Genomic DNA, 23,342 nt, shown 5'->3' with positions numbered 1-23,342 from the left:
TACTGCTCTATCCTGAGGGTCCTTAGACAACCCATTACCATTTCAAACCATAGTCCCATATACAATATCCGCCTTACTTGAATAATTTGAGCGCTTTTGCCAATCCTATATATCTATAAAAAATGGTTGGTGGTGGTAGGAGCATATATATTGGTAAGAATAAAACATGTTTTATGCATAGTAACATCTGCAATGACATATCGGCCTTCTGGATCAATATATATGGAGTGAGTTTCAGCTGGGATAGATTTTGTGACCAAAATTACCACCCCTGTGCCTTGCAGGTGAAGGGTGTAAGGTCAAAACCACCCAGCTTAGAGTATTTAGCTTAAGCATTTCCGAGGGGATAAGGTGGGATTCCCGAAGGAAAGCTAAATCAATGGCCAGCTTGGACAAATATAAGAGAATCTTTTTACGTTTAGCAGGGTAATAAAATTCACCCACATTAAAAGTACCAAACTTCAAAGAAGTAATTTAAAATACAGGAGACATGGAGACTTACAGAGGAGAGTAAATAATCCAATCACACTCGAGCTGAAATTCAACGGAATCACTTTTAACTAGAGGCATAGACTGTGAATCGCTGTGAAATAGAGACACAGACAAAAACAGACAAGAAACAAGACATGACACATAGGGGGGGAAAAAACATGAGGAAAGAAGGAGGATAAACCAGAACAAGTTGTCCCTCAAGTAGCAAACAACAGCAAATAACACACTCATAGACTTCAGGTAAAATACATTTGACAGAGGTTTTCGCATTGAAACCAGGCAAATAGTCCAGGACCACCCCAGCCCTGTATAGTAAACAGCATAAATTAGCACATTAGTGCTGAGTTATAGCACGCCAAAACATAGTGCTTAAAGAGCATGCATGATAGTAAATATATCTTTGCAAACCCGCAGCAAAATAGTTATACATTGAGTCAGGGATATGATGGAGGTGCATAACTTCACCACCTCTCTTGCATATATGTAGGTCATAATAAGCGAACATCCTAATGTATGCAGAGCATAAGAACTAAGCAACTTGGTGAGTGGTTAAAAACCTAAAAAGTATAACAGTGTGTCCACGCAGAAGAGAGCAGTGAAAAATATAATGTGGATGGGTCTTGATCAAACAATGATGGGAAGAAATGTCCAGCAGCCTACTCAGCTAAAAAGGACTCGGCATTAGAGACGGTAGAGCCTGGGTGACCTTGTCAGCATGAGCTTCCATGATGGGGCTTAAGGTGTCTTCAGTGACTTTCACCATATCAGTGTATGTGATGGGGCCTTCAGGGCAGTGGGAGGGAACAGGTTGAGGTGTCCCAGGGGGAGAGGGAGAAAGATCAGAGCTAGATGTAGAGGAGGCATGGTTTGCAGGATCATCTCCTGCACTTACAGTTGCTTGTACCTGTAGATGTGGGAAGGGCTGTGCACTCAGCAGCGTCTCCTTGCCTATAGTATGGCTCCATGGCTCATGAGTCTGGGACTGGGACCGTGCAGCGGCAGCAGGTGCCATCTTGGATTTCCCCGATCGGCTGAATGAGTGGTGCCGTGGGTAATCAGCTGCAGAAAGGGCGGCCATGAACCTCTCCATTGGGAGAGGAGGACATCGGGCCCGTGCTGGGGTTATATCTTCGGGTCTGCTGAGGGTTAGGGTGGCATGTGGCTCGTGGAGGCTGGGGTGACTATGGAGCTTCAAGTGGTGGCTGCCTCTCCCTCCAGTACTGGAACCAGAAGTCCACTTTAATGTCTTCAATGTGCTACTGGACAGACCCTGTTATTACCATAATGCCTCTCTGTACATTCCTTACAGGGCTCCATTCTCCATCCAGATTCTATAATAGATGTGCCAGCACCTGTGCAAGAATATGGCAGTGAGGCCATAGCCAATCCATCCCTGAACACAAGCCTACCTACTGTACTGGCGTCCTCTCTGTGCTGACACCCAGAGTACATGGCCCAGTTGCCTCAGATGAACAGCAACCTCTCTGTGTACTCTGCACCAGTAGATGAGCACATGCAAGATGTTTGCTAGTTTTGTGGTATCATAAGCCACAAGTTTGTGTCTAGTGCAGAGTAAATATCTAATTGAATGGTATGGTTTAGTGCAAATATACATCTAAATGACGACTTTGAAGAAAGCGCCGTGTTGATGAAAAATAAATTCATTAACAAAGGGTATGACATCACTCTTGTTGAGGGAGCTCTGGAGGAGACTAGATTGCTCCCTAGAGCAGATCTGCTTAAGAATAAATCTACCTCTACTACCAACACTAATGAATATACTATAGCCTTCAGCACTCAATATAATGCTTACCATAAATCTATTGAGCATATCATCAAAAGAAATTGGAGAGTGTTACTAGAAGATCCGGCCCTCGTTAGCATTTTGCCGCAGAACCCTAAATTTATCTACAGAAGGGCGACTAGTTTAAAAGATCAATTAGTCAGGAGCGCATTTATGGAAAAAGGTACCATGTCTACACGAAACAACGGGTTCCACAGATGTGGAGATTGCTCCATGTGCAAATCCCATCCCTCCACTGTGAGGAAATTCACAGAGATAAAACTTAATAACATCACTGTTAAGCCCAAACAGTTTATCACGTGCAACACGAATTACGTTATTTACGCGATCCGATGTGCATGTGATAAGCTGTATATCGGCAAGACCAAACGAAATTTAAAGGTCCGATTAGCCGAACATATTCGGAACATTAAAAAGGGCTTTAAGGACCACCCTTTTTCTCTACATTTTGCAGAAACTCATGATAGTTCTGTAAAATTCATCACAGGTTTTTGGGGGTTAGAAGCAGTTAAGGGTGATTGGAGAAACCATAACAGAGATATTAGACTGGCACAAACGGAGATGAGGTGGATATTTAATCTGTCCACTCTCTCCCCGTCTGGCCTCAATCATGAATTCGAGTTAAAATGGTTTTTATGATTTTCCAGCCCCCCCTTTTTTATCTATATGAATTTTGTGTATACTGTCATTTTAAATGAAAAAGAGTTTTTATGATATTGCTGCTTTTTTATTTATGTTAATTTATGTACATTATTTTTGTATGTACTTTTTATATATATTCATTTTGTTGTTATATATTGTGAATGGAGGAACCATTTCATGTTCATAATATATGGACCACTTAACTTTATTATTGAGTTTAGTTTTATGGGAACGTATATATTATGAGTTTGCCCATTACACTATACAAATGGCACCTCACTTCCTATATCTTGGAACGCAGACGTCACTGTTTGCGTTCCAAGAAGTCACGTGCCTCATCTGGTAACTTCACTTAATGTTTGCACATGCACTATTGCACTTTATCATTTAGTAAATTCTTCTGCACCTTTAGGGGAACGTAAATATTATTAGTTCTCCTATTATATAATATCGGAGTTATCCTACTTCCTGTATTGTGGAGCGCAGACGTCACTGCCTGCGTTCCACCTAGTCACGTGCCTCATCCGGCCCTTTCGCATATCGTTCTCCCGCTGTGCGCATCCGTATTCCACACCTCACATGAGGGGAACTGATATTCTATGCCATCCATGCACGTACGCAAATACCGGGCGCACCAACCGGATATGCGTCTCAAGACTTCCGGGGATGCGTTCCAAAAGCCGGATACCATCGCCCGTTCACAGGTTATTTCCCTATTTACTTCTTTAATGCTGTTAGTTTATGTTATATATGATTACACTTTATCACTTCACCTAGCGATGGGTAGAATTAGGCTATTCATTAGACCCTATGAGTGTTATCTACATCACTCTAGGAGAATGCACTATGACCCGGAAACGGTTCCTCCATCTTGCTATAAGAACTCTGTATGCTTCACTCACTGATTATCCTTGAAAAAGGCGGCAGAGCCCGCCGAAACATGTTGGATGTCAAGTGAGTTCTTATGCTTTTTTATGTCCATTTTGCTTGATTTGTACTTTTTAATCTGTATCGTGCCCTTGGCCAATGGGTGACGTTTACAGCTTTTTAAATAAATCATCTTGTTACTGAGACTGGTATCCCTTCATTTTTGGGTACATCTGTTGCTACGTGGGGACCTATCAAGTGGAGATCTGCCACTCACCAGTCCCACCACAAGATACCTTTATGTGTTTATGGTACCAGTACTTATTCGTGAGTATGGTACGAAGTACCTTCATTGTCATATGTTAATGTGATTCCTAGGATTAAAAGAAACCTTTATATGTTTCCAACTCCTGTTTATACAGTTGAGTACGGTATGCACCTTTGATAAACACCCATCCTTGGTAATATCCTCTGTCTCACATGTTGGTGGACCTTAAAGAAACCGTTACACACTTGTAACCACTCGCAAAGTGTGAGTCGTGGTACGACTTCATTTTTTGGGCCCATCCACCCCCTATTCAGTTGTATCTATCCATTATTTATACACATTTCCTTGTCTCCATATCTGCATGAGAGAATTATCGGGAGGTTGAATATACAAGTCTAGCGCCAGGAGTTCCCATTTGTTTTGGAAGATTCGTACAGGAGGAGTGCTAAGTGGTCCTCGCTTTGGAATTTCGGCTGCAAGGACTGGTAGCGCCTTGGGACTTTTCAGTCTTTTTTTGTTGTCAATACATCTAAATGTAATTTATACATTCGCCTTTAGTGAAAACATTGGGTCACTTACCAAGACATTTCTCATGTTGGTTTGTGTTGCAAGTTTCCGCACAATATCAGGGGGAGCAATGGATCCAGCAATAACTCCTGGAAGAACATGTAAAGAATAGTCAATAGGTGACTTGACTGGTTGCAGACCAGATTCCTACCTCGAGGAGGCCCGTAAAATATGTAAATAATAACACAGCTGACTACACTGACCAGGTTATGCTATGAAACCAAGCACAAGTCTGCACATAAGCGGGAGTAAGATCAGTCAACAGGTATGGATCATAGGATAGACAAGCATTAGTGCGACCACTAAAGGTCGACATGCATGAAGGTCGACATGGGTTAGGTCCACTGGGTCATTAGGTCAACACAAGCATTAGGTCGACCTGGGGTTTTTCACTTTTTTTTACCCGAATGTCAACACAGTTTATATGGACACCAAAAAAGTGCACCGTGTCCCCCTAGCATGGCATGTTGCCGCGCTACGCTTGGCACACTATTTTATTCTCCCACCATGCCCTGGTTGATGGTTGGGCATGAAATACTTTAATACCTTTTGGCTGTCGACCTTCCCCATGTCGACCTAATGTCCATGTCAATGTAACCCATGTCGACCTTCAGTCATGTCAACCATGCCGGTTAGTGTGTACCAGCAATGTGTCTGTCATTCACATAAGATATTGGGCAAAATTTACTGATGGAATGGCTACAAATGCCCGTTTTTGTAGCCATTTAATGTCAATTACCAGCCATAAATACGTGTGTGTTATCTGTTTTATGAACAGTATATCCATTTACACATACACATTTTACTATACACTTGACTGGTGAATCCAAATTTACTATCAGGTCGTATGATGAATACGGCCAGTAATTTAGCATAAAATACGCTTGGAAAATACTCCTCGTATTTTGTAAACCAGAACCGGACACAAAGAGCCAGCGGTGTCACTACATTTACAGACATTTTGTTGGTACACATTGGACGATGGACCAGTGATACAGATGTATCGGGATTCATCTTTGCAGGTGATGGCGATGGCGTCGCCATCGCCATCACCTGCATCCCCGCCATCTGTATGCCGGAAGGGGACGCGCACGCACGAGGTGCGCGCGCGTCCCCTTCCGACGGTGCTGCCCTCGGTCGCCCGGTGCCCACACCAGGCGACCGCACCCCCCCGCAGCCTCCTCGGGTCCCCCCCAGCATATCCAGCGGGAGGCGGACAGTACTGCGTCCGCCTCGCCGCCCGGATACTGAGACGCGCGTGCGTGGGGGACGCACGCGCGTCTCAGTCAGATGGAGCGCCGTGTTGCTGGCGGATCGCCAGCAGCATGCTGCTGGCGGTTCGCCAGCAAAGATAAAACCGGCCCCATCTGTATATATCGGCTGTTCAACCCAATGGACGATGGAACGGCCAGTGTGCACCCAGCATAAGCATGCTTAATGGAATTAAATAATAGCTAGTATGGAAGACTAGACATTTTACCACACACATTGTATAAACATCAATCTTGTTTCCCTGGCACAAGCATATATTTTATGTAAATGTTAGTGCATATGATGACCATTAGCCACTGTTCCGTACCATGAGTGAGGGTAGACGTAAGAGAATCATAATCTGGCTGCCCCAACATATCTACGTACATTGTAGGGGTCCCGTATAAACTTGTACATCTGTGGAACAATACATTAAAAGACTAGTAATCTCACACAATGCCTGCTGAAATATATGTACATAGATTAATGATTACCCTCAAAAATACAGTAGGAAAGACATTCAAACATTACTATACTTATAATGACAGGACTATGTAAAGGAACTGGAAAACATATAAAGGAAAGTACAAAAACTTACAAATCAAAAAGGAGCAGTTGAAAGCAGAACCTCCCGGCACCAGCGACATGCTCATTTTCTCCCGCCCCCCCTGCATGGGTGAGCCTGGAAACTGCAATCACAGGTGCCATCAAAGCATATGGGGTGGCAACGACACAACAGGGTGGCGGCAAGCAACTGTTTTGTGGGAGTGGACCAGACAAAGCAGGTGTGTCCGCAAAATTTTGAAGGCACATCGCAGCCTATCGTTGGCAGTTGCAATTTTGCAAAGTTTCACAAAATTGCAATGTGCGTATTATTCACACAAATAAGACTGGGAGCAATAAAAAACTACTTGGCTAGACCGAATTGACCAATTAGATTTGTGACATTTGTACATCTGTGCGCAAAAGAATCTTTGTACATGTCTAAAACTAATTCCTGTGCGGTTAAAGTGCAGTTAAAGTGCAGTTAAAATCGGCGTAGCATCACTAGTACACAGAGTGGTGTTTTGCTGCTGCTGCTGCTATTTTTATAAAATACAAGATGTAACTAAAAGATGGTGCGCTACAGATTTTGCACAGTATGATGCATAAACACTAAGGGGGGTATTCAATCCCAGGCACTATTTCCTCTATCCAATGCTGCATTTTCTGACAGCATTGTAGGTGGATCTCAACCAAACAGATCCGACTTTAAAACCAGTCGGATCTGTTTTTTCGGAAACGGTCTGTGAATTGTCAAATTCATGTTCGTTTCTCAAAATCCACGGCCGTTTTTACCGGCATGCCCCCTTTTCGACACTCGACGGCGGAACATTGAATTCCGCCTGATGAGAAACTGTCGAGCCAGTTAAAAATGGGCCAGGATTACAACTGTTGGAAAGTTCCAAAAGTCGGAATCTAAGATTGAATACCCCCAAGGCGTAAATTTCCTAAAGAACCTAAAACAAAAAGTGGTTATGTGCCCATAGCAACTAATGAGATTCTATCCTTTCTCTATTGCATCCTAGAAAATGGAAAGAATCCTATTGGTTGCTATGGGCAACATCACTTCTTTTCGTTTTTAGAAGTTTTAGTAAATGTACCTCTAGGTGTATCAGGAGTCCACATCTGCCTACAAATAATATCACAAGGAGGTTATAAATTATCAAAATATTAGGGGTGAAATGTAATAGGGTGAGAGAATCAGAAAGTGAGAGATTTGGTAAGAAATCTCCAGGTTTCTTAAAGCGGCAATCATTTACACTGCCAAATCAAACTGGTTTTGCAGTGTAAATGATTGCCCCTTTAAAAAAGATCTGGAAATTTCTTACCAAATCTCTCACTTTCTGATTCTCTCACCCTATTATATTTAACCCTAGAAGTCTCTAAGGAGTTCTGTGAACATATAAAAGGTTTACAGCTGGGGACAAGATGTAGGTCATTGGAATAAAAGTGACTTCTCTAATATATACAATACTATCGCGGTGAGCTGCATTATCTCTTATAACAGGTTTTTCCTAATGATCGCTGGCGTCACATCACTACTTTTAAGATTATATTTACAGGAATTTCTATACACATTAGCAACAGTTTTGTATTACATAGATACAGGATACTGAGAGCAAACACTCAGACATAAGTGATAGGAAGAGGAACACAAATAGTACAATAAATAAATTACTTCTCTGCTGAAATGGCTTCCAGCACAGCTCGGGATTCAAAAGTTGGAGATGGCAAGACCAGTGTGGGACCATAGACAGCCATCACAAGACTGCCCAGAACGGAGCCCAAGCAGTGATACAGGGGCACTGGAAGAGCTATTCGGCCTCCCTTGAAAAGTAACAAAGAACAGAGTCAATTATGGTGATTAGCTAATACGTGCACATATGTAAACTAGGGGCCTGATTCAGAAATATACACAATTTTTTTGCAGCTGCAATTGTTGGGATTTATATTGAAATGTCCACTAGATGCGTCTTCAGAGATGCGGCCTGCATGTTTGTGTGATCCTCCGCTGCTCCCGAAGACACAGCATCAGGTCACTTGCTTTATTATCGGCTATTTGAGTAAACCTCAGGTTACGCAGGATGGCAGCGTTGTTCATAATACGGAGGCCAAGAAATCTGTAACCAAAGATGCAGGCCCTGGCCTCACCATTCCCAGAAAAATTAAGTGAAAACGCCCCATTTTCAGGGACACTGGCCAGCTCTCCCCACCCCCAGATGCTGGCAGCCTGACAATTAGGCAGAAGCTTTAAGGCACCATTGGGTTTACAGAAACCTTCAAATCAGGACAAAGATGCAAATCAACTGATGAACATTGGTCAAACTTCACTGAATCAGTTGTTGCACGCCTGTGCTTGAGTCGCTAGTCCCCCGTGACCACCCACTAATGGCCCCTTATGGTCAATCACTTTGTGAATAAATCCTCTTTGCTGTCACCATAGAAAGACTACAGCAGCACATGTGCAGTGCAACTTAGAGGCATGTGCAGTGGCAGACAAAAATAAATAAATAGTTCCACTGAGTGCATTGACATTGTATCCATCCATCTCTGAATTAAGCTCCAAGTGTATTAAGTCTCTCACCTTGATCCAGTTATAGCCATATCTCATTCCAACCTGCAGCGCATTGTTTACAATGTTGTGATGGCTCAGAGTCGCTCCTTTGGGATATCCAGTTGTGCCCTAAGACAGAGCAGAGTACGGAATGAGTGTTACTCACTAAAAAGAAGATTAGGAATGTGGGTGTTAGCTGTCACATATGAGATATAGAGCATGAGACACTATAAAGAAGAGACGAAGAGAGAATACACAAACATGGTTAGGATTTTCTTGGAACCTGAGAAGACCTAACGTTTTATCTTAATGCTGTATTACATAGAAACATAGAATTTGACGGCAGATAAGAACCACTTGGCCCATCTAGTCTGCCCCTTTTTTAAACATGTTACCTCAAACCATATTTGCCCCATTATATTCCAGGCTAACTAAATAAGAACCCTGAAGGATCCAAAATGCTACAAGCATGATCTCAGCAGTGGAGTTTTATACAAGAACATATTTAAAATAAGCCCTAATGACTGTGATCGCTTTCCTAATACACATATGTGAATCTTACATTTGTTTTCATGCTGGGGCACAAAGTTGGAAGCAAATATATGCTAATGAGACATCTACTGACAGCTTCTCAGATCCGCTGCATGCATCTGAAGGCTATGCATCAGGGCTATAGAAACACACAACTTATCATTACTTAAGTGAATTCAAGTATGAGGAAGTCTATAATATTTACAGATGTGTATTATAAGAAATGAGATTAAATATTTGGAAATGTACAGAGAGGTGGAAGGCACAGGGTATCATTTATGACCCACAATTGCATGTCATGCTGTACCAATATGTGTGCACAAACATAGTAGGTAATCTGCACAGTACACAAGCAACACACCAAAAGTGCCAGGGTGCACACTGAGCTGCATGTGTGCTCTCTATCCTCTCCTTTCAGGAGAGGACAAATCAGAAGCTCACTTCATTACGCAGAAATCCCCAGAGGCCCTCTGTGCAAATTGCAAAAGTGTGAACAGCACTTTAGCAGCACTCCTATCAGCAGAAGAATGAACAAGAAGAAAATACTGTTTGGTTTAGCCTCAGTAATGACTTACCTGATTCACCGTAATGAGGTCACATCACTTTTTTTATTGTAACAATTGTATGTGTGAAAATTTATATTGTATTGCTCAAAAGGCCCCCATACACTATGCAATTTACCTGTAATTTGTGATCTTTCCTGAGATTGTGGCGATCAATTGCAGGTTTCAGGTGAATAACAGCAGTACCCATGCGACACGTGGTCCCGTGCACATCGTATCAGTGCCTGCAAGTCACACTAGCTGCACAAGCAATCTACTGGATTGCTTGTGAGACGGGCAGGCTTGGCTGGGATCACATGAGATATATTGTATGCAAAAGGACCGTATGCGATAAATTGCATGCAATCCTGCATGGATGAAGGGGATATTGTGGGCGACTTCTCTGAGGGGAGAAGTCGCCCTAATGTGTGGGGGCCTACAATGTTGTGCCGAAGAGTAATATGGATGCAAAAAACAGGTTATAGTAAAAATAATAATATTAATAGTAATTTTATTTATATAGCCTCATATAATGCATGCGGTTCTTTTGCATGCAATACTGTAAATCCCATGCAATCCCAGCCAAGCCTGCTCGGCTAACAAGCAATCCAAAAGATGGCTTGTTTAACTGGTATGACTCGCAGGCTCCGATGTGATGTGCACAGGACCATGCGTGGCAGGGGATCTGCTGTTAATCACCTGAGATCTGGGCTCTTTTCCTGCAATTGATCGCTGCAATCACAGGATAAGAGCCCAAATTACAGGTTAAATGTATGGGGGCCTTTGGAGCAATGCAATAGAAATTTTCACACACACAATTGTTACGCAATAAAAATAGTCCTGAAGTGACCTCATTACGGTGAATCAGGTAAGTCATTAATGAGGCTAAATAAATAAAATATAGAACAAGACTGAAAAACCATAATCTCCTTTTCTGTAAGCTTTCTGGTGCTTACTGCATGTGTGCTCATTGCAGCCCCATAGAAATCTATGGGGACTGTTGTGCCACAGTTCCTTTTTAATACATAGGACGGGATACACCAAGCAGCGGCGGTACATCTTATCACCCATCGTTGTGATGCTCATTACATAAGTACTATATGCAATGAGCAACGCAAATGGCAGTTCTCCAATGCTGCGAGAGATACATGGTGGATCTGGCACTGTGGAGAGGAGCCATAGGCGTCTATGGGGTTACGCCAGCTAGAGCTGGCATAACCCTCCACAGCAAACCACCCACCAGGGGAGGCTTTAGTAAAAAAATGTATTACATCCCGTACATATAGTGAAATATACATTTTAGTGTAAACTGCCTAATATGAAATTTTTTGGAAGTTTTTGACGGATACATCCCACTAGTAGGGATATATTTACTAAAGTGCAGGTTTTTCAACCATGGAGATGTTGCTGTTGCAGTCAATCAGATTCTATTATTTATCTGCAACCTTCTATAATAGTATTGGAAGGGAAAGGGGATTTTGGGAATGCTTCTGTACCAGATGCATAAAGGTCCGTTATTGTGATCCCAAAATGTCAGTTCCTAGGTTGGATTACAGTATAAAGACAATAAATCGATACAAGAAAAAGAGACAGAGAAAGGATTGTCTTTTTTGCTGGCGCACTTGAAGAGAAAAAGAATGATACATAAAATATACCTTTTAATATTGTATTATTGAAAACCGTTTAGGTGAAATTATAAACCACATAAAGACGTTGAACAAACATTGAACAATAAAACAAGAGGCACGTGTTGTGTGAATAATTCAAGATGTTAATTAATAATTACAAAAATTTTCTTGGATGCTGCGCAGTACCCAAGTACTGTTTGCGAGAGTACTTAATGCTGTCAGAATTATCTGTTGCTAGTAGATCCACTGTTAATGTGGTGATACACTGATGTTATGAGACTCTGTACATATTAATGACGTGCTGCTCTATTTGCAGGTGCACTGCTATGGCAGCTATGTGACTCTAGATATGTAGTTGGTAGTGACTCGTTCGTATGACACTTATTGGGTTCCCTATGGTATGCTGCTCTATTTGCAGATAGACTGCTTTGGCAGCTGTGCAACCAAAGGGTGTCTATATTGACAGGTAGTGCGTTAGACAAAAAGGGTGAGATTTAATAGGATGAGAGATTCAGAAAGTGAGAGATTTGGTGAGAAATCTCCAGGTTTTTTTAAAGCGGCAATCATTTGCACAGCAAAACCAGTTTGATTTTGAAGTGTAAATGATTGCCGCTTTAAAAAAAACTGGAGATTTCTCACCAAATCTCTCACTTTCTGAAACTCTCATCCTATTAAATCTCACCCAAAAAGTCTCATTGGCACACTAGTGTGTATTGCTGAATTCGCAAGTGGGCTATTGTTGAGTAGACTGCTTTGGCAGCGCACGCATGTGTGCTGCTCTATTTGCAGATAGACGGCAATTGTACAGCCCCAAAGTGTTGGTTTCCCCGGTTTGCAGTAATATACTGCTCTATTGGCAGATAAACTGCTCAATTATCCCTTCCAACGGGATCGTACAGCAATAAAGTGTCAGATGGAAATTCCCTGGGGCACATAAATATATACTGCTCTGTTTGTAGAATGGCTACTATTACACAGCGGCTATGTGTCCTCAGGGTATAGTATGACGAGTCTTTGTCACAATAAGGGAATACGTTTATGGATCCTTAGTCTGTTTTAAGTTTTACAGCATACTTCTGTTAGAAAGATATATCTGTATGAAATACAGCATTAGATATAATCTAGGTGTTGCCCATACTGTATATTAAACAATGTGTCAGAATTGTGGCAGTTTGTTTTTATGCCAGTTTATTTAGTATCCTTTCATTAATTGATACTACATTCCACTGGGGACTGGTTTAAATCTTAATCAGTATAGGGCAGTGGTTCCCAAACTGTGCGTCTAGGCTCCCCGGGGTGCCTTGGAGCACTTGCAGGGGTGCCTCAGGTTGGTGGTCCAGAACCAATTCAAGTTATTTATGGCCAATGAAATAGGCAAAATCAGTGCTTGTGGCTTCCAATTAAGAATATGTGGGTAAACAGAAGTGAATCATGTTTCTCACCACATAACTGGACCTAAGGAAAACATTTAAATCACAACTAATTTAATATTTTTGTTGAAATTAGTAACCAACTTTTGGCCTAGGGGTGCCGTGAAAAATATTCTGATTGGATTCTAAGATAGTTGAATGGATAAGAGCGTGGTTGCAGGACAGAAAACAGAGAGTTGTAGTAAACGGAGTACAGTCAAAGGAGGGAAAGGTTACAAGTGGAGTACCCCAGGGATCTGTACTTGGACCGGTGCTTTTTAATATCTTTATTGGTGATATTGCAAATGGAATTGAGGGTAAAATGTGCCTTTTTGCAGATGACACAAAGGTATGCAACAGGGTAGACACACCAGGAGGGGTAAAACAAATGATTGAGGATCTAGGCAGATTAGAGAAATGGTCAAGAGAATGGCAACTACAGTTTAATGCCAAAAAATGCAAAATCATGCACTTGGGTCTCAGAAATCCAAAGACTCAATATAGTATACATGGCACTATAATGGAAACCACAGAGGAAGAGAGGAATCTAGGTGTCACTATTTCAGGGGACTTAAAAGCAGGTAGGCAATGTAACAAAGCAATGAAGAAGGCAAGTCAGATGCTTGGTTGCATAGGGAGAGGTATCAGCAGTAGAAAGAAAGAAGTAATAATGCCACTGTATAGGTCATTGGTACGACCTCACCTAGAGTATTGTGTTCAGTTCTGGAGGCCATATCTCCAGAAGGATATAAATACATTAGAGACTGTACAAAGAAGAGCAACTAAAATGGTGCATGGCCTACATCACAAAACGTACCAGGAAAGACTAAAAGATCTTAATATGTATACTTTAGAGCAGAGAAGGGAAAGGGGGGACATGATAGAAACTTTCAAATATATCAAGGGCTTTAACAAGGTACAGGTGGGAGACATTCTTCACAGGAAGAGGAGCAACAGAACACGAGGACATGCACTGAAACTAGAGGGAGGAAGATTCAGGGGAAATGTGAGGAAGAATTTTTTCACAGAAAGAGTAGTAGATAAGTGGAATAGCCTCCCAACAGAGGTGGTAGACGCAAATACAGTAGTACAGTTTAAACATGCTTGGGATAAGCATATTGATATCCTTACATAAAAATAAGGATCAAATATGGTTTGAGGTAACATGTTTAAAAAAAGGGGTAGACTAGATGGGCCAAGTGGTTCTTATCTGCCGTCAAATTCTATGTTTCTATGTTTCTATACTTTAGGGTGCCATGATTCAAAAAGTTTGGGAACCACTGGTATAGGGTATGATTCCCTTTATTGTGCAGGTTTTCTTGAGTATTACTATTACTTTGAGGATACGTGAGGATAATTATTTTACTCAGAGGAGGCACTGATAGTTGACATGAATAGTAATTACAGTATGTTCAAGTTGTATCCTACTGTATTACTTAAATTATGTTCATGAACGCTTCTATTATTTTTTATATAGCAGCTGCGATTTCTAAGGTGATTCTGCACCAAACTTATTGGTGACAATCAACAGTGCATAGGTGTGTACGGTGATTCTGTGTCACGTAGGTGTGTTTTCAATTTGGCCACTGATCTGTTATATGATGCAATAGTTGACGCACTGCACCCTGCTTGAGATGGGGTTTGCTTACATACGAGGTGATCTACTAGAATTGTATCCCTCTTTATAATTGTATTTTCTTCCGGTATTTATTGGAGTGGTGGCAATTCCCTCAAGAGGGTCCTGAAAAGATCAGGTTGCTAGTGATTTAGGGGGCGCACACATATGTCGTGATTTAGCTCCGTATCCCATACAGCTTACAGTTTTATTATAACTTCGGCTTCTCAAATAGCCACTGGTGCGTTATATAATGCTTTAATTGACACACTCTACTATGCTTGGTATTGGGAAACACGTACACACAAAGCGATATGCTAAGACTTTATTCCTCTTTGTAAGTTTATTTTATATACACCACTGTTTGTGAATTAAAAGGGTGACAGTTCTTCATGACAATCCTATATGTGAAGTAAATTACTGGCAATCCAGGCAGCGCACACATATATAATGATTCAGCTCCTAAACTAGCGGTTGGCACATCTGTACAATACTTTGATTGCCACACTTTACTGTATCGCTAGGTTATTTTTATATGACCAGTTAATCAGATTCTATTATTTATCTGCAACCTTCTATTATAGCCAGATTGGTTGCTATTGGCAACATCTACATTATCGTAAACCCACACTATAGTAAACACAACTCTTTGTACCTGTACTGTACCACAGATGTGTCCTGATTACATTTTCATGGATTCATATAACCAAGTAAGAGCACAATACAGCTAGTTTTACATCACCTGTTTCTGTCATATTGTGGAGTTTGGAATATTTAATACAGTGTTTGTGCTAAACATTAATGTCTAGCCAAGCAGCCTTGCTGGGACCTGGAGTGCACCTACTGTATAAGGAACACTGGGGTAGATGTATCATACGTTGATATGGTGGTGGGGGGGGGGGGTAAGAAGTATCATCACACGTTATGAGGTCTGAAACCACAACCCCCTTGTATCATACCGGTGGTGTGCAGTAAATGACAGGGGTGCTATATGTTTCCGGCAATCTCAATCCGACATAAAAGATGTTGGATTGAGGCAGGCAGGGCTGCGCCGAGTGAGCAGCAGAAGCTTATATGGCACTGTCCACTGCCTACTGTAGCCACCCGCCACATACTTGTACCATTCCGCCGCCTCCCGTACTCACCGGCCGCACCGCGTGAGAGCAGCTCACCTGGCCCCACCCCGGCTCCCGCTGCCTCTCAGGCAATCATGCTGCCTCCCACCGCTGCACTCATAGGGTCCCCGCGCCGGCAGAGTGAGCATCAATCAGCTGCCAAATCTAACATCCGGATTTGGCTGCTGCATTGAATAGTGGATGCCGGATCCATTCCATCAAAAGAATTTCAGAATGGATCCGGCATCAATTAAATATATATACTGTACCTTTGTGGATTTACTGATGGCACTGGACAACAAGGGCCCATTAGCACCTGAACCGTTATGTCTCCTGTCTTTTGTTTAAAATTGTTTTTACAGGTAGTACAACTCGCCTGCCAGAATCAAGTGTATTATTTGGGGGGGTTTGCTTTCAGCCTGGCATGGTAAATCCAGGATTTTTATATCTTGTAACTAAAAATGTAAGAAAAAAGGTACTTATATGTTAGTTTGGCGCCCACTATTGTTAGTACGTTCATACCCCCACTATCCATGTCGGCATGGAGTTGATTTTCTATAGAGTAGCGAGCGCAGCGAGCCACCGAGCCCAAAGCATGGCGAGCGTAGCGAGCCCCACTAGGGGACGTGTAAAACTAAGCAAATAGCTTAGTGGGCGCCCAACTAACATATAAGTACCGAAAAAAACAATGATAGTGAGCCGATGTTCTGTGTTGTTCTAAAGTCATTGGTCCGTTTATAGTCTTTTTGGCCTTCGAAAAATTTGCGGATTGCAAAACTAATGGAAAAACGCACAAAATAATGCTTAATAAATTTACTCCAAGGAAGCAGAAGGCACTGCTGAAAATGAAAGGCTCCAATGTAATAAGTGCATTGCTTTATTTCAATAAAACAAATTAACAGCAGCTATTTTGCACCTCAGAACACTGGACTATTCTTCACCAACAAGACAAACAGGCAAATCCAGAGATCCGTGCCCTTGACATATTTATATTAGAAACATGTGCACTTTAGAACACCCTGGGTAGACCTGTTTGCCTTGCTGGAATGGAGCAGTCTGCAGATTGCCAAAGTACACATTTGTACAATACACCATAGGTGTGTTTTATTTAATAACAGTAACTGCAGGAAAATGTACCCTTAAAAACTCAACAAATCAATTTTTTTATAATGCTTTAATGTGGCGAAAAAACGACATCACAGCCCTCTGGGGGTAATTCAGACCTGCCAGCTAGGCTATGTATATTCGCTGCCTAGCGAGCCGGTAAACGTCGCCCCGCTGAATGCATGCCATCCCCCGCTGCCCGAATCCACGCACTAACATGCGAGTAGATATCTGTGATTACACATCTGCTCGCATGTGTCTGCACAGAGGAGAAATATTTTTATGGTTACTCGCCATCAAATGATTTCTTTAAAGAAAGTAAGCCTATACTTGTGCTGGACGCTTCCCAACTTCCCAATTCGGGGCGGGCACTGATGTCACGTGGCATCATCCGCCCACCCCACGCATGCATTCGCAGGTCTCCCCCCAGCGTTTCTATGGGTGTGCACAGTGTTTTTGTGAGTAACGCCCATGAAACACTGGGCGTGCCCGTCGGAACACCCCCTGTCTGTCAATCATGAAATGAAAAATTTGCAGTAGGCGTTCACTACAGGGGTTTGCACATGCGCATTGCAGACCCCCACCATTGGGGACAGAGCCGAATTCGGACCTGTGTGAACAAGTCTGAATCAGCCCCTTTGTGAGAAGAAGCAGAGATGCATCAAATCTGCATTGTTCGTAATTACTCTAAGCTGTTTATGCAGGGGGCAACACATTCACAGCTTGTTAAATATCGCAACACTGATCCATTGGGCCTGATTCAGAGGTGATCGCAACTGCAAAACCTTTCTCAAAGGGTAAAACCATGGGGGTTATTTAGACTTGATCGCTGCGGCGAGATTTAGCAGCGCCCTATGATCACCCTGCGATTAGATAATTGCTGCTCAGTCTGAGTGGAATCCAGCCCTGTGCAAGCCTGCGAATGGCATGTGAAAAAAATCGCAGGCTTCCGATCAACTGAAAATCCATTTCCAACTCTCTAACAATCAAAAGATTTTGCATTCTGTGCATAGCCCAGGACTTACTCAGCCGGTGCAATAAAAACAATTAGATTGGGGCCGGAGCAGACGTCACACACACTCCCAGAACTCGGTCAGGTGACACCGACAATCGCCGGCATCCTGTCAGGTGCCAGACGAGTCACCGACAGTCGGGATTCCGACAGTCATTACCCCGATGTCAGAATCCCGACTGCTCCCTTGTAGGGGTCTATTGCCCCCATAAAGGGAGAATAAAATAGGTGGCGAGCGCAGCGAGCCACTGTGTCCGCAAGGGGCATCGTTGCGCTCCCCCCACTGTGCAGTCGGGATTCCGACGTCGGGCTAATGACTGTTGGAATCCTGACTGTCGGTGTGTAATACCACACCAATCCTGTCACCGCCCTCTCCTGGCGCCACATCAGCAGCAGAGCTCCACTGCTCAGCAGCCACCCGCAACCCATGCTCTCGGCGCCATTTCAGCAGCTCCGCCGCTCAGCAGACACCATCCCCCACATGTCATACCACTTCAGCAGCTCCGCTGCAAAGCGCAACATCCACTGACTGCCTCCACCTGCTCCCCCAAGTAAGTTAATGTGGAGGACAGGTGGGAATTTTTCTTTTAGGGATGCCAATCCTCGGAATCCCGGGACTGAGCATTTTTCAATCCTGATTCCCCGGATCGAAAAACCTCCCCAGGATTGGCACCCCTAGTATGCATACGCAGTTGTTCGATCATTTTTACACTGCAATTTAGATTTCAGTTTTAAAACACCCCTCCCAAATCTCAATCTCTCTACACATGTTACATTTGCCCCACATGTAGGGCAACATGGTTTTGCCCATTTGAGAAAGCTTTTGAGATCAATTCTGAATCAGGCCCATGGTTTGAATTGTGGGCAACTCACAATCATAAATTGATGTATTAGGGCCCTTCTGTATTCAGCAGTGTTTACTGCAACATCAGTGTGAACTAATGAACAGTTGAGGTGGTGACCACAGGGGCATATGTATCAAAGCTTGGAGAGAGATAAGGCGAGAAATTTAAAGTACTGACCAATCAGCTCCGATAATTTTTTAAATACTGCCTGTGAAGTTACAGGAGCTGACTGGTTGCTAATTTATCATTCTCCAAGCTTTGATACATATGCCCCATGATACACATAACCAATGTACCAAGCCTAAAGTTGAGAGAAATAAAGTATTGGCCAATCAGCTCTTAACTGTTCCACAAAAAAATCAGAACAGTTGGGAGGTATGGAACACGGTTCTGATCTGGGTCGGATCCGGGATTTTTCCCGTTTATACTGCAGTGCCGACCCGCAGTGTAATCGGGGGCTGCGCTTGGAGATGCAATCTCCACAATCATTTGGACTTAGCTGCGTCCGACGAGCAGGTTGCGGCCCCCTGCCCTGGTAATCTGGAACTTAGCTGACTGGTGACGCAGGACTCTAGGGAGTGTATACTGGAGATCTTGAGAAAGACTAGAGTTCAATGAGTGTCCTTCTAGGGACTGAGGATGTCAATGGTCATTGGCCTGGAAGCTGGTGATGACAGGAGGCATTGACCTGGAAGCCAGGTATGGTTGCCTGGGAGCCGGAGGTGACTGTTGATGGCCTGGGAGCCGGTGACAGTTGTCGATGGCCTGGGAGCTGGAGACAGTTGTTGAGGGCCTGGGAGCAGGAGATGATTGACGACGGCCTGGGAGCCAGAGATAGTTGTCGATGGCCTGGGACCCGGTGATGATTGTCGAAGGCTTGGAAGCCGGTGGTAATAGTCGATGGTCAGGAAACAAATGGACACAAATGGTGTTAGTCACTAACTTAGCACAATAGTAGGTAGTTGGTCTGGGAGCCAATGGTGGGAGACTGGCCTGGGAGCCAGTACGAAGTAGCTGACCTGAGAGCCAGCGGTGACCTCTGCTGGTGATGGCTGGATGTGACTCAACCGCTGAGATAGAATAAGCAGGAGCAAACTTGCTTATATCCCCCTTGCTCCGATGTGATTGGCTGCAATCCGCAGCATCAATCAAAACCAGGAAGTACCTGTGTACACCTTGGTTCAGAGATCAGGTGTACAGGTCAGAGTTCAGGGCAGCGGGCAATGCGATTGGTTCAGACCTGTCAGCTGACCACAGGTGTCATGGCGGCGCCCATGCAAAGAGGGACCAGCATGGAATTGGCAAGGGACGCTGAACAAGGCCACAGGGGACATCGTGCCATGGGTCACGGCCGGAGGAAACACAGACGGCAGGTCTGCGCCACAGGACGCACCAGCGTGAAGGTAACGGACACGATCGCACACCGCGATTCCTGACGGTTCTAATCTATCAAAATTCTTCTGTAGGAGAATATGGGGTTTATGCCCGATATGTAAAAGGGCACTCATTATACTAGCAAAGCATGGCTAGTAATAGCATTGTCTTTTTAAATTTTTGCCATAAACACATTTGTGTTTTACCACAAGCTACTTTTATCCCTCCCAAGCCCTCCAACCAAACATTATTCCACCCCCATGCTTCTTGTAAATATATTTTTTGTTCTATATCCATTTCTTGTGTCACATGTGTGTACTATCATGTGTATCTATAAATGAGTGTTAGACAAGAAACTGCACTTGCTCTTTGTAAAAATAAACATAAGTAAAAAAAAAATTCTAATCAGCTGACTCCAAGAAATACTGTAGTTCTTGTTTTAGCCTCATGCTTTAAGCAACCCCCTCGGGTTAAAAAGTTTATATAAAACTAATACTTTGTGACATTTTTTTTTTTGATCATATGATTTTATTGACAGAAGTAAGGTTAAACCTAAAGTCATAGGCAAAACTACCAGAATTGAACAATGAACATTGTAAAAGGATCAAGACATTAGAAGTAAAGCCCATACACACGAGGCAATTCTTTTTGGATATGGTCACTGAGCGCCGCCCTTTGTACGGCGCTGCGAAACACTTGTGGCGCCTTATAAATAAAAATATAATAATAATAATAATATTAACCATATCCAGTGCCTACAGGTAGACTGTCGCCAGGAGTGCGCTCCCATGACCAGCTCTGCAATGGTCGTTGGTTGCAGTAGCATGCCCCTGTGGCCAGCGGCTTTCCCTGGCGGCTTCCGGAGACCAGCATCTTCCCCCGGCAGTGTCTCGTTTTCATCAGCGACCATCGTTGGTCGCTGATGAAAACCGGACACTCAGCAATTTAGATATATCGCTCAGCGACCAATCGCTCCGTGTGTACGGAGCTTAAGAGAGAAAGAATTATCATTGTTTATTATGCTGACAAGAAATATAAATATCTGGTAGAGGATAGAAAAACATTCTAAAGTAACAAATAAGACCCAAAACAAGAGAACATATTTCTGAAGAAGGGGACAGAGAAAAATAGGCAGCTCCTGGGGAGAAAAGTCTGTAAGAGAGAGATAAAGAAGAAAAAAGGAGGGGGGAGGGGCGCAGAGGAAACTGGCCAATTCAGAAACAGAGAGATAAACAGTTTAAGTTGTATAAAAAAGATGGGTCAGGGAATGTTAAAAAGATTAAAATGGAAAGAACATAAAAAGGAAAAGGTACAGTTCACCAGAAAGTATTCACAGCGCTTCACTATTTCCACATTTTAATATGTTACAGCCTCATTCCAGAATGGAATAAATTCAATTATTTTTGATAATTTATTAAAAATAAATCATATGTACATAAGTATTCGCAGCCTTTGTCATAAAGCTCAAAATTTAGCTCAGGTGCATCCTGTTCCCACTAGTCATCTTTGAGATGTTCCTACAGCTTAATTGAAGTCAACCTGTGGTAAATACAGTTGATTGGACATGATTTGGAAAGGCTCACATCTGTCTATATAAGGTCAGAGCACAAACCAAGCATGAAGTCAAAGGAATTGTTTATAGACTTCCGAGATAGGATTGTCTCGAAGCACAGAAAAGGGTACAGAAAAATATCTGCTGCTTTGAAGTTCTCAATGAGCACAGTGGCCTCCATCATCCATAAATGTAAGAAACATTCCTCTGTGGAGAGATGAGAACCTTCCAGAAGGACAACCATCTCTGCAGCAATCCACCAATCAGGCCTGTATGGTAAAGTTGTCAGATGGAAGCTACTCCTTAGTAAAAAGCACAAGGCAGCCTGCCTGGAGTTTGAAAAAATGTACCTGGAGGACTCTCAGACCATGAAAAAAAAATTCTCTGGTCATGAGACAAAGATTGAACTCTTTGGCATGAATGCTAGGCTTCATGTTTGGCGGAAACCAGGCACCGCTCATCACCATGCCAATACCATCCATACAGTGAAGCATGGTAGCAGCATCATGCTGTGGGGAGGTTTTTCAGTGGCAGGAACTGGGAGACTACTCAGGATAGAGGGAAAGATGATTGCATCAACATACAGAGACACCCTGAATGAAAACCTGCCCCAGAGCACTCTTGACCTCAGACTGAGGCGACTGCTCATCTTTTAGCAGGACAACGACCTCTAAGCACACAGATAAGTTATAAAAAGAATGGCTTCAGGACAACTCTTTGAATATCCTTGAGTGGCCCAGCCAGTGCCCAGACATAAATCCAATTGAACATATCTAGAGAGATCTGAAAATGGCTGTGCATTAATGCTTCCTATTCAACCTGAGCTTGAGAGGTGCTGCAAAGAGAAATGGGGGAAACTGCCCAAAGATAGGTATGCCAAGCTTATCGCATCATATTCAAAAAGACTTGAAGCTGTAATATCTGCCAAAGGTGCATCAACAAAGAATTGAGCAAACTGTGAATACTTATGTACATGTGATTTCTTAGTCTTTTTATTTTAATAAATTAGCAAAAATCTCCAAAAACGTTTTCACGTTGTCATTATGGGGTATTGTGTGTAGAATTTTGAGGGGAAAAATATTTTTTTCCATTTTGGAATAAGGCTGTAACATAACAAAATGTGGAAAAAGTAAAGAGTTGTGAATACTTTCTGGATGGTCTGTAGTTTAAGCAAGTAATTGTTCAGTTATGCTCAGTATAACAGGCAACCTTACTACATGGAACTTGGCCACTGTGTTATTTTCAGAGATTGGTGATAAATCCCATTATCGATACAAATCAGATCCAATACAATAGTTCTTGATGGGATGGGGAGAAGGCTGTTTCCAGGCCTTATCAATCCGAAGTTTAGCTGCACATGTAATGTGGAGAATCAGCTTATTAAGATGGCTGGGTAACTGGCAGAATGGGGCACACAGGAGCAGTGATGCCAGTGTCACATAGGAAATTCCATCAGGAGAAGTGATTTGACCATTGGCCAGAATTATTTGATATGCGGACATGGCCGGATTAAGGAGGGCCAGTACTCCAGGGCCCCCCTCTATCTAAGGCCCCCTTGTGGCTGGCATGTATTTAAAACCAAAAAAAATATTTAGCTAATAATTTGCTGCAGCTTCACCTATCTGCC

General features: G+C 42.8%; 1 protein-coding gene across 1 annotated transcript in view; it reads right to left on the bottom strand.

The window, feature by feature from the left end:
• ACSF2 (acyl-CoA synthetase family member 2) overlaps positions 1 to 23,342 on the bottom strand; it is a 121,682-nt gene that overhangs the window by 58,367 nt on the left and 39,973 nt on the right. Inside the window, exons 7-10 of the mRNA XM_083148089.1 lie at positions 9,019 to 9,117; positions 8,113 to 8,261; positions 6,220 to 6,308; positions 4,653 to 4,729 (exon numbers count right to left, since the gene is read on the bottom strand). Coding sequence (XP_083004215.1) covers positions 4,653 to 4,729; positions 6,220 to 6,308; positions 8,113 to 8,261; positions 9,019 to 9,117 — 414 coding nt within the window. The remainder of the gene's footprint in view (positions 1 to 4,652; positions 4,730 to 6,219; positions 6,309 to 8,112; positions 8,262 to 9,018; positions 9,118 to 23,342) is intronic.

Source organism: Crinia signifera, chromosome 6, assembly GCF_055691185.1.
Source record: "Crinia signifera chromosome 6, ASM5569118v1, whole genome shotgun sequence".
NCBI classification, from domain to species: Eukaryota; Metazoa; Chordata; class Amphibia; order Anura; family Myobatrachidae; genus Crinia; species Crinia signifera.
Note: the sequence above shows the minus strand (reverse complement) of the source record. Positions and strands in the feature narration are given on the sequence as shown.